The following is a 14,167-nucleotide window of genomic DNA, read 5'->3' on the forward strand; positions in this document are numbered from 1 at the left end:
TCATTTCAATAAAACAGCACAAAACAAGCGTGAAATCTGCATAATGGCGCTTGTGAACAATGCGAGGCATGTTCCTTCTCCCGGCGTGTGTTTCCCGATAAAAAATTATGGTTGCATAAACTTCTCCGTTGAAAGGGGCGTGTTATACCCGAAAGGCGAAGCGCAGATTGCGATAAGAAATTAGTGGACATCTGTACGAACTAAGCATAGTAGCTTCTTCGGCCGTAGAAACTTGTAAACATAGGCGTACTACCTAAACTAACAAGCATGGTGTTACGCGCGCAAAGCAAACATGAAAACGTATCGCTCGAGGACCGCGCAAAGTCTCTGTCGAAACGCTGGAGTGGGGAAGCGTGGCTGCAGCAGCGAGCGAATCGACCTTCGTGCTGTTTCTCGCGTCAACGCGAACTAAGCAGTGAAAACACAGCTCGCGGCTGTACTCTGTCCCCGTCGCAGTTCCCCTTTAAGATAGAGTACCCCAGGCGGATGCGTGCCGCCGCCCGGTCCCCCCCTCAATAAAACGCCCCCTCCACTCCCCCTCAACCTTTGCGCGCGACGGAACACGGCAGGCTTCTTCCCCGCTTTCCTAGATTGCGTGCCATCTTTCGTCGCCTGCAAGGCTCCAGGGGGAGGGGAGGGAGGGGGCGATCTACTCCGGGCTGCCTGGGACAACTAAAGTAGAACGCCCCCTCCCTCCCCTCCCCCTAGCGCCTACCACGTGACGGAAGTCTGCACGCTTCTTCCCCGCTTTCCTAGAATGCGTGCGCGAAATTGAACTGCCATTGCAGGCTCACCCTCGCACGCTTTCACTCGCACATACTGCATATGGCGCGCCGCGAAGATTTTATCGCACTTTGACTTTACATCGCACCTCACGTTGACGGCGACAGCAGAAATCCGCCTTGGGTGTCCATTAAATGGCTATCGAAATAAAAACCAGCGGATCTTTTGTACCTACTATAGAGACCAGTAGCTTCTTTTTTTTTTTAAATCCATCCGCCCGTTTTCGTGGTCGACGTAAGACAATTGGGTGGACAGTGGGGTTAGTTTCGGTACTGACAATAAAGCGTCGCCATGACAATGGTAGCCAATGAAAAATTCAATACCTTTTGCGTATGTGGCTCCATCTTTTCAACCTACATAACAATAAAGCGAAGCGATGCAACTATGTGTCGAAATGAAATGTGTTTTTGGCTGTACTCTTTTGCGGCGACACCACTACATCGAGGACTTCCTAGCCGACAGAACGGCAACGGTAGGGCCGAGGGAGTTGAGAAGCGACACCTTCTCCACACCGTGTTAAGGCACACCCCAAGGCTCTGTGATATTGTGCGTGCTATTTAATGTGGCGATGATCGGCCTGGCAAAACGACTCGGCGAGATCCAGGGCATCCAACACGCCATGTACGCGGACGACGTCACGGTTTGGGTCATGCAAGGTTTACTGGGAGAAAAACAAGGGAGGCTACAAGAGGCTGCACGCTGCGTCGAAAAGTACACCAGAGAGAGGGGACTGGTATGCCCCACAGAAACATCCGAACTACTGAGGTAGGTAGACACCCCACTGAAGCAACACTGGAAGTAACGCTTGCAAAGCTCTAACGAAGGAGGAAGCAACGAGTTGGCGCAGATTGCAGACAAACTCCTTCCCAAATTTATACATCCTACACGAAATGTACCCAACACAATACAGGGACACCTACCCATGGTGCAGGACCACACCCACACTCTATGATGTCACATGGGAATGTAAACACAATCAATCATTCCACCAACACGGTAACCCGTGTGCGGAGCAATGGGAGTCGGCTTACCAGCTGCGAGCTCGCGGCCCAATGGGCCTTAGTGCAGCACGTTAGTGAGGTAGCTAGGCTCATTGGAGCCCTGGAATAGGGGCCCACCCTTGCCGGAAGACGCTCCAAGTCGCCGACGCCCAAGAAGACGATGGAGACCTCGAGACGCTAAATCCTTGAAAGAATCAACTAAAGTTTCTCTCTCTCTCTCTCGGCGTCCTATATGTTCGTTTGGTCGCTTTATTTGGTGCGCCAAAGGGCGGCGCTTTCGCTCTTATCGCGTGGGCATCGACTTCCATTTTCTCCGTTTTTTATGCATGAGAAGGTTTTTTGAATGCTTTGAATTTTGAAACTTTCTATGCCTGCGAATGTCCCGAAAGTGTCGCAAAAACTGAGGAAAGCATACAAAGCATGCTGCGCGGCTGTGTGGTGTGGCAACTCGGGGATCAACACCAGGGAGAAATGTTTCCGTTTCCCAGTGGACGAGAGGTAAGCAAGCTTTTTGATGCGGTCGTTATGAAGAACCAAGCGCTGTGCTTATCACAGGAACTATAGGATGCACCGAAAGATCTTCCGCACTTGTTTTCAATTGAATATCTTTCTTGTTTAGGCGCGGCGCATTTTTCTGCCGTGTTGTAAGAAGCTGAAGCTTCTTGGCCGATTGATGCTGGCTGATGTTCAGACGGAAATTGTGCTTCAGTATATGTTAGCGGCTGCTCTACACTCTTTCCACGAGTAGAAGACTTGCAATTTATTTGAATGCTTTGAATTATTAGAATTTGCAAGGTATACAGATAGTTGCTGCACAAACTGGTTAGGCAGGAGAGCATTCCGGTTGTCAGGTTTTGTTATTACATTACGCCCTTCAGATGTTCCTGAACACAGCAGAAGTAGAAAAAAATACATAGTCACTCTTTCCGTTTTGAATTACAAGAAGTTCTGGTTACTTATGTGACGACTTACTCTGGCTTCACTTTTCAACCTTTGCCTACAAGGGCAGAATTTTTTAGTCGCTTCTGCGTACTCTAAACCTAGGTTTGGCTTTTAAGTGTGCTTTATTCATGACCACGTGGCATTTTGTGCATCATTAGATGTGACATAGGGCGAAATTATGCTAAATGGGGAGTCCTAACGGGGCTGACGAGCGCAGATGTATAACGGCTACGGCCTCTGCTCGGACCAGTTCAGAGGAAGGGACTACGCCGACCCTGTCGGTCTGTTTGGCTGCGCCGACTCTTCGAGTGGAAGGGCCGTCCTTGATCGATGTGGGTAAGGAAGGCAAGCTATTAGTGGTTGCGAATTGGTGTCTCTGTGCTTCATTATTTCCGTAGAAAAACCACTTGACAGGGGACGGCGCAAGTGTCATGAGCACGGCGAGCGCTGCCTTTTCCTAGCCCTTTCCTACGGCGCCGGGTAGCGGCGTATTTACAATTGCTATTGGGTGCAGCGGGGCGTGGCGCTTGCGGAGACGCCAGATGATTGCGCATGCGCGAGTAAGAGCGGGTGTAAGAGAGGAAACTGGGGGCTTTTGCTTGAATGTATGACTCTGCCTAGGCACTGCGGAGGAGTTTCTTAGCGCGCGTTGTAGACGCTTGTCCCTAGTCATGCGAGCAGAACTCGCGGGGCGCGGTAGTGCTGAACTGAGCGTCGCAAGTTGGCGGCTGGACGTAATTATATTTCTTCAAGCGTGTTTTTAGCAAACTGAGACAATGAGTCATTATTTCGAATTATTCGCGGCACCTGCAGGACACCACAGCGGCAACGGGGACATCAAAGCTAGAACTCGGGTGCCTGCGTGTGCCAGGGGTGTATAAAATTCACTGTCCGCTATCAAGGACAGCCAATTTTTTATGCGAACATCCCCTAGCACGTTTGGGCCGCCGCGGCCCTAACCCACGGGCCGCCCTGCTTCCAGCTTTGATCCCCTGGCTATCCCTTGGGTGCCCTAGAGATCCTGCGCCGCCAGCTTTATTATACTCTCAGGTGCTCCCTGAGGCCTCCGTTTGCCGGTTAAATGTGCCCTCCTGGAGCAGTGCTTGTAAAAAATGCAATCTATCGTCGCGACGAAAGAAGCGACCCACGACGTATACAACACCAGTTAGAACCATGTCCCTTCAGACACAGCGATCACCAAATGGGGCATCCGTTCCCACTGCCTCACAGCGCTGGCAGCCAGCGGCGGAGCGTAAACAGACTCGAGCTCACTCCGCAATGCCAGCATGTCTAGAGGACAAACGCATACAACACGCGCTAAGAAACCTCCTCCGTAGGGCCTAGGCAGAGTCCCATATTCAAGGAGCAAAGGACCCCAGATTTCCTCTCTTGCACCCGCTCTTACTCGCAGCTGTGCAGAAACAGTCGAGCGCCATGAGAAACGCCACGCCCCGCTGTACCTAACAGCAATTGTAAAAATGCGCCCGGGCCGCGCTGTCTTCAAAGCCATATGCGATGGCGAGAGAGTCCGCCGCAAGCTCTGTTTTCGCAGCATAGTTCGCGTTGATGCGAGAGGCACCACTAAGGTCAATTCGCTCGCTGTTTTGCCGCGAGTCCTCATTCCAGAGTTCTGAGCGCGAGTTTCGGCAATCATCGAGTGAGATGTGTTCGTGTTTGCTTTAACGCTCCTGACACCATGCTTGTTAATTTAGTTAGTATACATATGTTTACAAGTATCTGCGGCCGATAAATCTATCATCCTTACTTTGTCTATCTGTCTACTAATTTGCCAGCGCAATCGAGGCTTCGCCTTTCGGTCAAAACTGCCACTTCTTTTTTAGTGTGGATATAGGCTTTTTCGACGCTAAAGTGTCAACTTCAGAGTTTACTGGCAATGCGAATTTCCTTTTGTACATAAATAATTGCTCTTTCCAAGGTTACAAAGGTGTGAGGTTACACTTGTAGCCATTGCAACATCGCATCACTTTTGTCACTTAGAGTAACAAGGCATCAATCAGGGCCCCTGAAAGTCCCATGTGAGGAAAAACTATAACAACGTACTTTAGCAACGCAGGACATAAGTAGGAGTGTTCTAATCACGAAATGTTTGAATGAAGTTTAATATGAATAGTTCAGAAATACAACGTAAATATTTCGGAAATGCTATTTTCCAATATCGAATCTAATATTTAATGTTTCCTAATTCTAAAAAAATGAAACGTCTATCTTGAGTAAAATATGTTTAGTAAAAGAAGGCTTACTTAGGGTAACTTGTAACGCTTAATTATACGAACAATTGGATGTGAAGTCAACTGAGCAGATTATACATGATAAACGACTTCCTTCAGTTATCTGGTGAAAAGTGCGAAAGACAGTAATGCAAAAGAACGGAGCATGTCACCATATGTATACAGAGTAAAATGTGCGAGTTTATTAGCTGGATGTTATACTACACCACTGCAGAGAGTTTTAACCTACCGTGACTCAGTGTCCAGCTTCGAGGAGATCGACTTTCATCTATTTTTCAATATCAAACCCGGAAAGGTAAGACAGGAGATTTGGGTGCAACCTATAAGGCAGGATGCAGTATATATCATGCACCAAGATTTAAAAAGGTGCAAATGCCACATAGCTGGATAGAAGCAAGCTAATGTTGCTGATCATCGCTTGTAGGTACTCCGATAGTGGTATGCATTTCCCCTAATTACATAATTAGTCTTGATTATTTATTCAACTTCTCAGATATTGAGACGAAAAGAATCAATGAGACAACTTTAGAGCAACACGAAAAACTCCCGGTACAGCTTTCTGTTGCTCAATACATGCTACGTAAAGGTGTTTTTTCGAGTGTGAAAGGAGCCCGCGAATACACGCAAAGTGGCCGCGTATCTGGTTGCTCGAGGCACTTTCGTGTATTTAGTCTCTCGGTCCATCCGTCCGCCCATCTGTCTGCGTGTCTAGATCGCCAGCCAGATCTTTGGCCACCCGCTTCGACAGCTGTAATTTTATAGATTGCATTGCCATTCTCTATATTACTGACGTTACTGTAATAAACGAGAAGGAGGTTAACCGAGGGGCCCGTTTTTATTAGTCATATCATAAGAAGCCAACAACCACTGACACCAAGGACAACATAGGGGAAATTACTTGTGCGTAATAAATGAAATAGAGAAACGATAAATTACCAGAAATGAAAGTGGATCAAAAAAATTACCGCAGGCGGGGAACGAGGGTCTCGAATCCGTCAACATTGATGCCTTCAGGTAGCATGTGTGTGTTTATTGACCGGTAGCCTTCGCCCTAAAACATCACTTTTTGGTAACGCCTCCGGCAGAAAGAATGGTCCACATCCGTCACCAAGGTCTGTGAGTGGTGGCGCTGGCTAACACTCCTAGTGTTCTACTAGGAAGCATAAGTATGCTAGAAAGTGGATAGAAAAACGGCGACGCGGTAGCTCAATTGGTAGAGCATCGCACGCAAAATGCGAAGGTTGTGGGATCGTTCTCCACCTGCGGCAAGCTGTTTTTTATTCCACTTTTATTTCCATTATTTAATCGTTTTTCTATTTTATTTATTACGCACAAGTAATTTCCCCTATGTTGTCCTTGGTGTCAGTGTTGGCTTCTTATGATATGACGTGACTGTAAGGGGTCTGTACGAGCTTGTCTTATCTTTATCACACCTGTCTTTATAGATCAATTAACCTTGGTTTCACAGGTGCAAATGAGTGAGTGATTGAAAACTTTATTGATCTATACTGTGTTCTTCTGTGGCTGGGCGGATTCTTCAGGGGCGAAACGTAATTTGCTTTATTTTAATCACTTGTTCTATGCACAAGTCAGCTGTGACTTGCTCTTTGGACCCAGATATTTGATTAGGTGTATTGCGGCTCCACCTGGCACTGCTGCCATGTCATTAGATACATTTCCTCAGTTTTGAAACGGAGTACATTGCACATCAATTTTTTAGGTCTCAGCTGTCCTTGTTGCTGCAACTCTTTGAGGGTAGATTAACGCTTTGCTTCTTGCCGATGTTATCAGTTACGACATCTCTCATCTACCGCAGCATATCGTCTCCTTAAAAGATGCTACTGCCTTCATCTCTTATAAAGGTGTGGGAGTCTTTAATTGATGCTTCGGGTGCCCTAATATGGCTGCAGTCTTTTTGTTGCGTTTTTATTGCTCTTACGGATGTTATGCTCCGAGCATTCACGCACGCATTTATTATTTTGTGACCACTAGCTCAGCCTTTTTTTCATCCCGGTACATGTTCCGTGCTGCGAATCGACGTGCGACCAGGCCAACTACATTCTGCCTAATATGTTTCCCGCCACACGCAGAAGCGCCGTAGTGGCCCATTTACATTGACCGTAAAATTTAATGCTTTAGCTAGTGCCAAAATCTACCTGTTAAGGGCCAAGCACTTCCCTTTCAGTTTAACTTCCCTGCTTCAACCTCTGACATTGATGATTCTGATAACGTACGGTTTCGTTGCTTTACGCGTGAAAGCGACTACAGAGCACTTCTTGCAGGACAGCTCCAGACCTCGTGCTCGAACATAACCTGTTGTTAGTGTGGCCGCTTTTTGAAGTCTGGCGCGCACCTGTGGACGCGTCGCTCCTGATGACCAAATGCATATATCGTCTGCATAGATCGACGTATGGACGGATTCCGGAAGGGTATGAACCAGGTCGATGTGCACCAGGTTAAATAGAGTGGGGCTCAAGACTCCGCCTTGTGGTACGCCTCGTTAGGTGTTGCGTTGTGATGACGCACCATCCTCTGTTTGCACAAAGAATGACGTGTCCTTCAAGAAGTTGGATATCCACCGAAAAACAAGGCCGCCTAGGCCGACACCGTCCAAGGCGTCCAGGATGGCTTGATGGGTTACGTTATCATATGCGCCTTTAACATCCAAGAACATCGCCGCTACAGTCTCCTGAGTCTTTTTTCGTGCTTAACAGACGAGACAAGATCTATGACGTTGTCTATAGAAGAGCGTCCGCGTCGAAAGCCTACCATAGCGTCAGGGTATAACTTGTAGTGTTCTAGATACCACTCTGGACACGTCAGCACCATCCTCCCTATCACCTTTCCTAGACAACCGGCCAGAGCAATGGGACGATAAGACGCCACGTCAAGGGGTGGTTTGCCTTTCTTGAGCAAAGGCACAAGGCTGCTGGACTTCCATGCAGCAGGAACTTCTCCTTCCCGCTATGAATTATTGTACATGTCTAGAGGAGCATGCCGGGCTGTTTGAGCGATGTTTCCAAGAGCTGCGTATGTCACCCCGTCAGGCCCAGGCGATGAGGAACGTCTGCACGCTGCCAACGCCGCCTGCAACTCCTCGATGGAAAACGGATTGTCTATACGAGAATCCCGCGAGATTGGAACATCACGGGGATCACGTGTAGCGAACGATGGTGGTAGACCAGCAACCTTGAAGCAGAAGTGCTCCGCCACGTCGATCTCTCTGCGACGTTGGCAGAGAGCCAGGCACTTGTCGGGGTGGCGTTGTTGCGGTGGTGTTGGAAGACCACGCACTGTTCTACATATATGTGACAGGGGTTTATGCGGATCAAGAGAATCACAGAAGATTTTTCATCTTAGACACTGCAGAGAGTTGATCCGACACTGGATCTTTTTCTGTATGCGTCTCGCCTCCCTTAGGTCGTAGATGGACTTGGTGCGCCTGTACCTTCTCGCCGCGCGACGGCGGATTGTTCGAAGCCGCTCCGATTCTGCTTCGAATTCAGAAAATTTAGGAATAGGCCCAAGAGGTCTTGTGGCTTCTTGAGCAGCGGCGTTAATTAGCTTCTCGATGCTGTCAGGCAGACAGTCCTGGATCTCTTGGCAATTCTTCTCCATGAGCAACGTGTATTTAGGCCAGTCGATGTGATGAAGAACTGTAGTAGAGTATCACTTGAGCATGCCGTTGATTTAAACATATGTTGGAACGTGGTCACTGTCATGCGTTTCGTTGTCCGTGAACCATTTCACACTGGCACTGAGGCACCTTGAAACAAAAGTCAAGTCCAGGCAGCTGCTGTATGTCAATCCCCGCAGAAAAGTGGGACTGCCATCATTTAGGCAGCAGAGCTCATGCTCCGACGCGAAGGATAGTACACGTCTTTCTCGACAGTCCATCTTTAAGCTTCCCCATAGCGGAGGATGCGCATTGCAGTCGCCGATAATAACCCATGGTTCAGGTGTCGCTTTTAAAATTGCACCTAGTCCTGCGTTGTAAAACCGACTCGAAGGCGAAATGTAGGCACCTGCTAGCGTGAGTGCGACGTTCTTGCATTTTATAGTCAAACACACGTACTGATTGTCGTCATCAGGTGCCGCTGGGTGTAAAACATATGTGAAATCGCATCTGATATAAACGATGACTTTGCTGCGGTCGCTACAGGTGGCAGACATGAAAGCTTCATATCCTGATAGGCGGATGGCGCTCTCAATGTTTGGGCCACAAATGACGATTATTGGAAATTTGTTCTTAAAAACAAACGGACGAATGTCAGAAATGCGTGATTTAATACCTCTGACATTACATTGGAAGACAGACGCTTCCTTGACCTCTTTAAGGAACGAATGTAGAGAAGCAGCCATGGTGCTTCTCAAGACCGGACAGTACCGGATTCAGGGCATGCAGTACATGAAGTGCGCCTCGAGCCACTGGAGTGTGTATGGCGGGTCAGTAGTGCTCGTAGCGTGTTCATAAGGGCCCTTATCATGGTGACAACTTGTTTGTCGTTGCCTTGGTTCCTGCCAGAAGGTGAAGCATGATTCGGCGAGCGTGCTACATCTTGTCGCCCCGCTGGTGGGTCTAGCCGTGGCAATGGTGGCCACTCCTTGCATGAGGCAGTTATATTGGAGACATTCTGCTGAGGAATCTCATTGCTGCTATTGCTAGTTGTATGCAGAAGTTTGTGGACTGTCAGTGGATTCGATGCATCCTTAGCAATAGCAGTGGGTTTCCTAGAGTCCGGTGACGTGAACATCGACGTCGCACCTTAGCTGCAGCCCCCCTGTGCGAGGAACCATCCCTGACCATTTGCCTCAAGACTTTCGCCTCATATTTCACATGTGGGCAATTCTTCGAAACTGCATCGTGAGAGCCCCGACAACTGGCGCACTTTTGGTTTTCTGCACAACAGGCGTCGGAGCTGTGCGACCCAGAGCACCGTGAGCACACGGCAGCATTTGTGCAAACCGCACTAACGTGCCCTATCTTTGACACTACCTGCACTGAACCGGCTTTGGCACAAAAGGCCGAACATTCAAGTGAAATGGGGCCACTACCCACAGAGTTCAACTTACCTGAAGATGAGTGCCTGTGATTTTCCTCTCCCTTGCCACCACCGCTGGACAGAAATAACAAAACACAAATCGCATACAGATATGTGTATACACCCCTGAGTGAAGCAAATGCCTTTCTTTTATTGGAAGATTCTCCCGCTACTATGTAGGAACACACGTCAATAACGGCGATAATACTTTATTGAAATAGGAGTATTCGTTTATTTCAGAAAACACATTTTGCTAATTACGGAATTGCTGGAAACGAGTAAATGCAGAGAGTAAACTCGTCTTCTACGTGTACGGTACGTCCTGCGACAAAAAAGAAGGAAAATGATCATAAGTTACCGTGGAGAACATACGAAACTGTTTAGATTTGCGCAAAGTACTAGCTTCGACTGCCTCAGTAAAAAGTTGACTCGTTCTAACCATATCGCAAGGTAGCTTAACCGGCAGTTAGTATGGTTAGTGCATGGATTTCCATAAACTTCATCTCTTCGAATTCAGAATGCTTTGTGACTTTGCAAACGCACGATTTAAAAATATATTGGGTTATATGCGGAACGATTGGCTATGCAATTGCGCGCGTACGCTGACATATAATGCCCTCGTGCAATCAAACAAATTATTGTAATAAAGCGTGGTTAGTCACCCAGCAATGACTTGACCCAGCAAGCGTTTGTACTTGTTCGACTGATTGAGCTAATCATGAATGCTATACCTGCTTCTTATTCTAGCGGTTTTGCATACGCCCCCGTTATCTTCCTCAAAACGTATCTATCGGGTATCGCTTCCTAAGCCTGTAATGGATCCGGTAGCACTACTCTCCTCCCTGCTTTCTTTTTTTCGCTTATGCTCTAAGCGTCTCTTCCATTTATCGGCAGTTCACCGATTGATATTTCCGGCCACTTCAATGCAAGTGTTACTGAAAGATGTATGTTACCTGCGGCTCTCACTGGGTGAATACCTTCGCAATATTTCCGGATGGATGGATGGATGGATGGATGGATGGATGGATGGATGGACGGACGGACGGACGGACGGACGGACGGACGGACGGACGGACGGACGGACGGACGGACGGATGGATGGATGGATGGATGGATGGATGGATGGATGGATGGATGGATGGATGGATGGATGGATGGATGGATGGATGGATGGATGGATGGATGGATGGATGGATGGATGGATGGATGGATGGATGGATGGATGGATGGATGTACGGGATGGGACGGGATGGGACGGGACGGGACGGGACGGGATGCATGCGTGCATGCATGCATGCTATCGACGTTCCCTTTAGAATACGCCGGTGGATTGTGCCACCAAGCTGTTTTACTTATGTAAAAAAATTAATAATAATAAAAAACTTCCACACAAAATTCCCATCATCAATCTTTTTGAACTCCTATTGGGAACTTTGTTTTTGTACGCCTCTGTTGTTTATCGTTTCCCTATATATTGTTCAACAATCTTCCTATCGCCTCTTATTACTCTTTACTGCGGACATGTTTACTTTCGCTCTGCTATCGCTGAACCCAAGTGCATCAAGGAGGCCAGGGGTGCCTAAATCGACCGCTCGGCAGATACCTTCTAATAAAACATACTGCCTGGTTTGCATTTCGTTTTTTCCTCTTCAGTAGTTCGTCATGGAAAGTTTCTTTTCCATTGCCGCCGCCCATGAGATTATTTGAGCCTGTCTGACTTTCCGCTTGGCGTTCTTTATTGGTGTGGTGCTCACCCTACGCGCCGCATACTTGATGGTAAGCTTCCTAGGTCTTTTCCTCCACTGTGAATCAATGTTTTTCCTGTACAATTGCCTCAACACTCTCGCAGCCCATTTACTTTCTTCCATATTCCTCAGTCGTTCTTCATAATCAATTTTACTATCAGCTTCCCTCACTGAAAAACTTGTCCAGCCTATATAACCCTGCAGCCTATATAACCCTGCAGTCTTCCCGTGGGCACCCAATGTGAGGCGTCTCGCTGACATTTGGTTGTCATCGAGTCCTTACTGTAACCCCGACTTCAAGCGAACAACACCATTTCCAAATGTAAGTCCTGAAACTGTTACAACTTTCCAAGTTCCCCAGAGCACCTCGTACCTTTTGTATCCCCATAGTGCCCTGCGTTTTATTATGGCCGCATTTCTCTTCCCTTTGACGCTTAATGTTTTTTTTCCTGTATTTCCATATATCTATTTCCTTCGTTCATCCATATAGCAAGGTGTTTATATTCTTTTACCCGAGGTATTTTTTGGCGCTGAATTGACACTGTCTGTTCACTATTTTCATTCAATACTATCACGCCGTATTTATTACCGCCAAATTTCAGACCTAAAGTCTCACCTTCCTGTCCACAGCTATTAGCCAGAAGTTGCATATCACTTTGCTTTTTAGCTAGACGCACAATGTCGTTCGCATAAAACAAACCTGGAAGCTGTTGGTCGACAACTGAGATAATCAGGAGATAATAAATTATTATGAGATAATAAACACGATATTACTTCCTTCTGGCGTCCTTTCCATCCTTACCATGCACCTACATCATAAACAGCACTGGGGATAAAGGGCACACCTACCACAGTCCCTTGTTGATATCAACTTTCTCCTCGCTCCTCATCTTCTCCCATTGAATAAAACGGTATATTCTACGTAAATCTCTCTTAACAGCTATATCCCCTTCGAAAACATATAAAACGTTGCTGTCAACGTTGTGACTTGCTGTTCTAATGTCTAAAAAAAGCAACATGTAAAGCACTCCTTTTTACTCCGCATGTTTCAATACACGGAGAAGGACAAACAAGTGATCGTCCAGACGCCTACAGATTGTGTTGCCATTCTGAAGTTCTCCCAATATGCCATTATATTCTCCACCTATGCTGGCAGCTTTCATTCAATCGCCTGCATCGCTAACCTGTATATTACCGATGTCAACGGTCTATATGAGTGAATTCTACCTTCAATATGAGTGACTCCTTAACACGAGTGAATTCTCTCTACTGCAGCGCGGTGGCACCGCCATGCAGAAGATTGGAAAACTAGCCACCTTTTAATTGCCGCTGTTGAATATCCAACGATTTTGGTGGTATGCCGGGCTGCCGTGCAGTCTTGGAGCCCGTCAGACCATGCTGCAACTCAGCCTGAACGCGAGTGCGCTCTTGCGTCCACGATATATGTATATATAGCAAGGTTATGTTTCGTTGGGACCGGAGCACAAGTGTCCGTGGAGTCAGTGGTGCATCGTTATACCCGGTTGGTGTGTGCACCGTGGATGTGTCTTTGGGTGGGAAAGTTTTTAATGCAGAGTTTACTGTTCTTCCTCGCTCCTCGCATGACGTGATTCTGGGGACAGACTTTTTGCTATTGTGTGGTGCGAATGCTGACTGCCGGACGGGAAAACTCAGTGTCGACACCAGTGTTTCACCTGTGCTCTTTGAACGTGAAGCTTGCCCAGAGAGTGTGTTGTGCGTGTCTGAGGATACAGTTGTGCCCGCCTTATGCGCGACGCGTGTTGCCGTCGCCTGTTCATCTCCGTCTCCTATCTCGTTCGATGCTGCAGTGGAACTTGTACATCGGAACTGCCTCAAGAAAAACGTGTTCCGCACTGCGTGGTCTCAGTGACCAATGGATGCGCGCGGCTGTGGGCGCTAAACTGTTCCACTGAAGCGGCAGTGCTACCTTAAGGCCTAAAGATTGCCACGTTTCAGGAAGACTTGCCCGTATCGATCGCAGTACTTACAGAGCTCCCCGATGGAGGAGCAACCTGTGTCTCGAGCCCCGGGAGCTCGAAGATAGTTTCCATGATTGATAAGTCACTCATCGATCACGAGCCTCGAGTTTTGATGACCCTGCTTACGAAACATACCTCGGTATTCCAATATGCGCAGCACGATGGCCCGCCATCAATTCCTGCGTCCAGAACTCGTCACCGCATCAACATAGGAGCCGCCCAGCCAATCCGACAAAAACCCTATCGTGTATCCCCGTCAGAACGCAAGATAATCAGCGATCGGGTCCAAGAAATGCTATGCAAAGGCGTCATTCGAGAATCATCTAGTCGGTGAAGAAGAAAGACGGTACGTGGCGGTTTTGTAATGCTTACCGTGGCCTAAGCGCCGTTACTAAGAAAGATGTA

At 47.7% G+C, this 14,167-nt stretch overlaps 2 protein-coding genes across 4 annotated transcripts in view; one reads left to right on the forward strand and one right to left on the reverse strand.

The window, feature by feature from the left end:
• The window catches only part of LOC135918290 (uncharacterized), a 343,130-nt gene that overhangs the window by 103,116 nt on the left and 225,847 nt on the right, over nucleotides 1-14,167 (forward strand). The window lies entirely within an intron of this gene.
• The window catches only part of LOC135918289 (uncharacterized), a 54,905-nt gene continuing 50,948 nt past the window's right edge, over nucleotides 10,211-14,167 (reverse strand). For all 3 annotated transcript variants that reach the window (XM_065451949.2, XM_070525712.1, XM_070525711.1), the window contains exon 8: nucleotides 10,211-10,339. In XM_065451949.2, coding sequence (XP_065308021.1) covers nucleotides 10,322-10,339 — 18 coding nt within the window. In that variant the 3' untranslated portion in view covers nucleotides 10,211-10,321. The remainder of the gene's footprint in view (nucleotides 10,340-14,167) is intronic.

This window comes from Dermacentor albipictus, chromosome 9, assembly GCF_038994185.2.
Source record: "Dermacentor albipictus isolate Rhodes 1998 colony chromosome 9, USDA_Dalb.pri_finalv2, whole genome shotgun sequence".
NCBI classification, from domain to species: Eukaryota; Metazoa; Arthropoda; class Arachnida; order Ixodida; family Ixodidae; genus Dermacentor; species Dermacentor albipictus.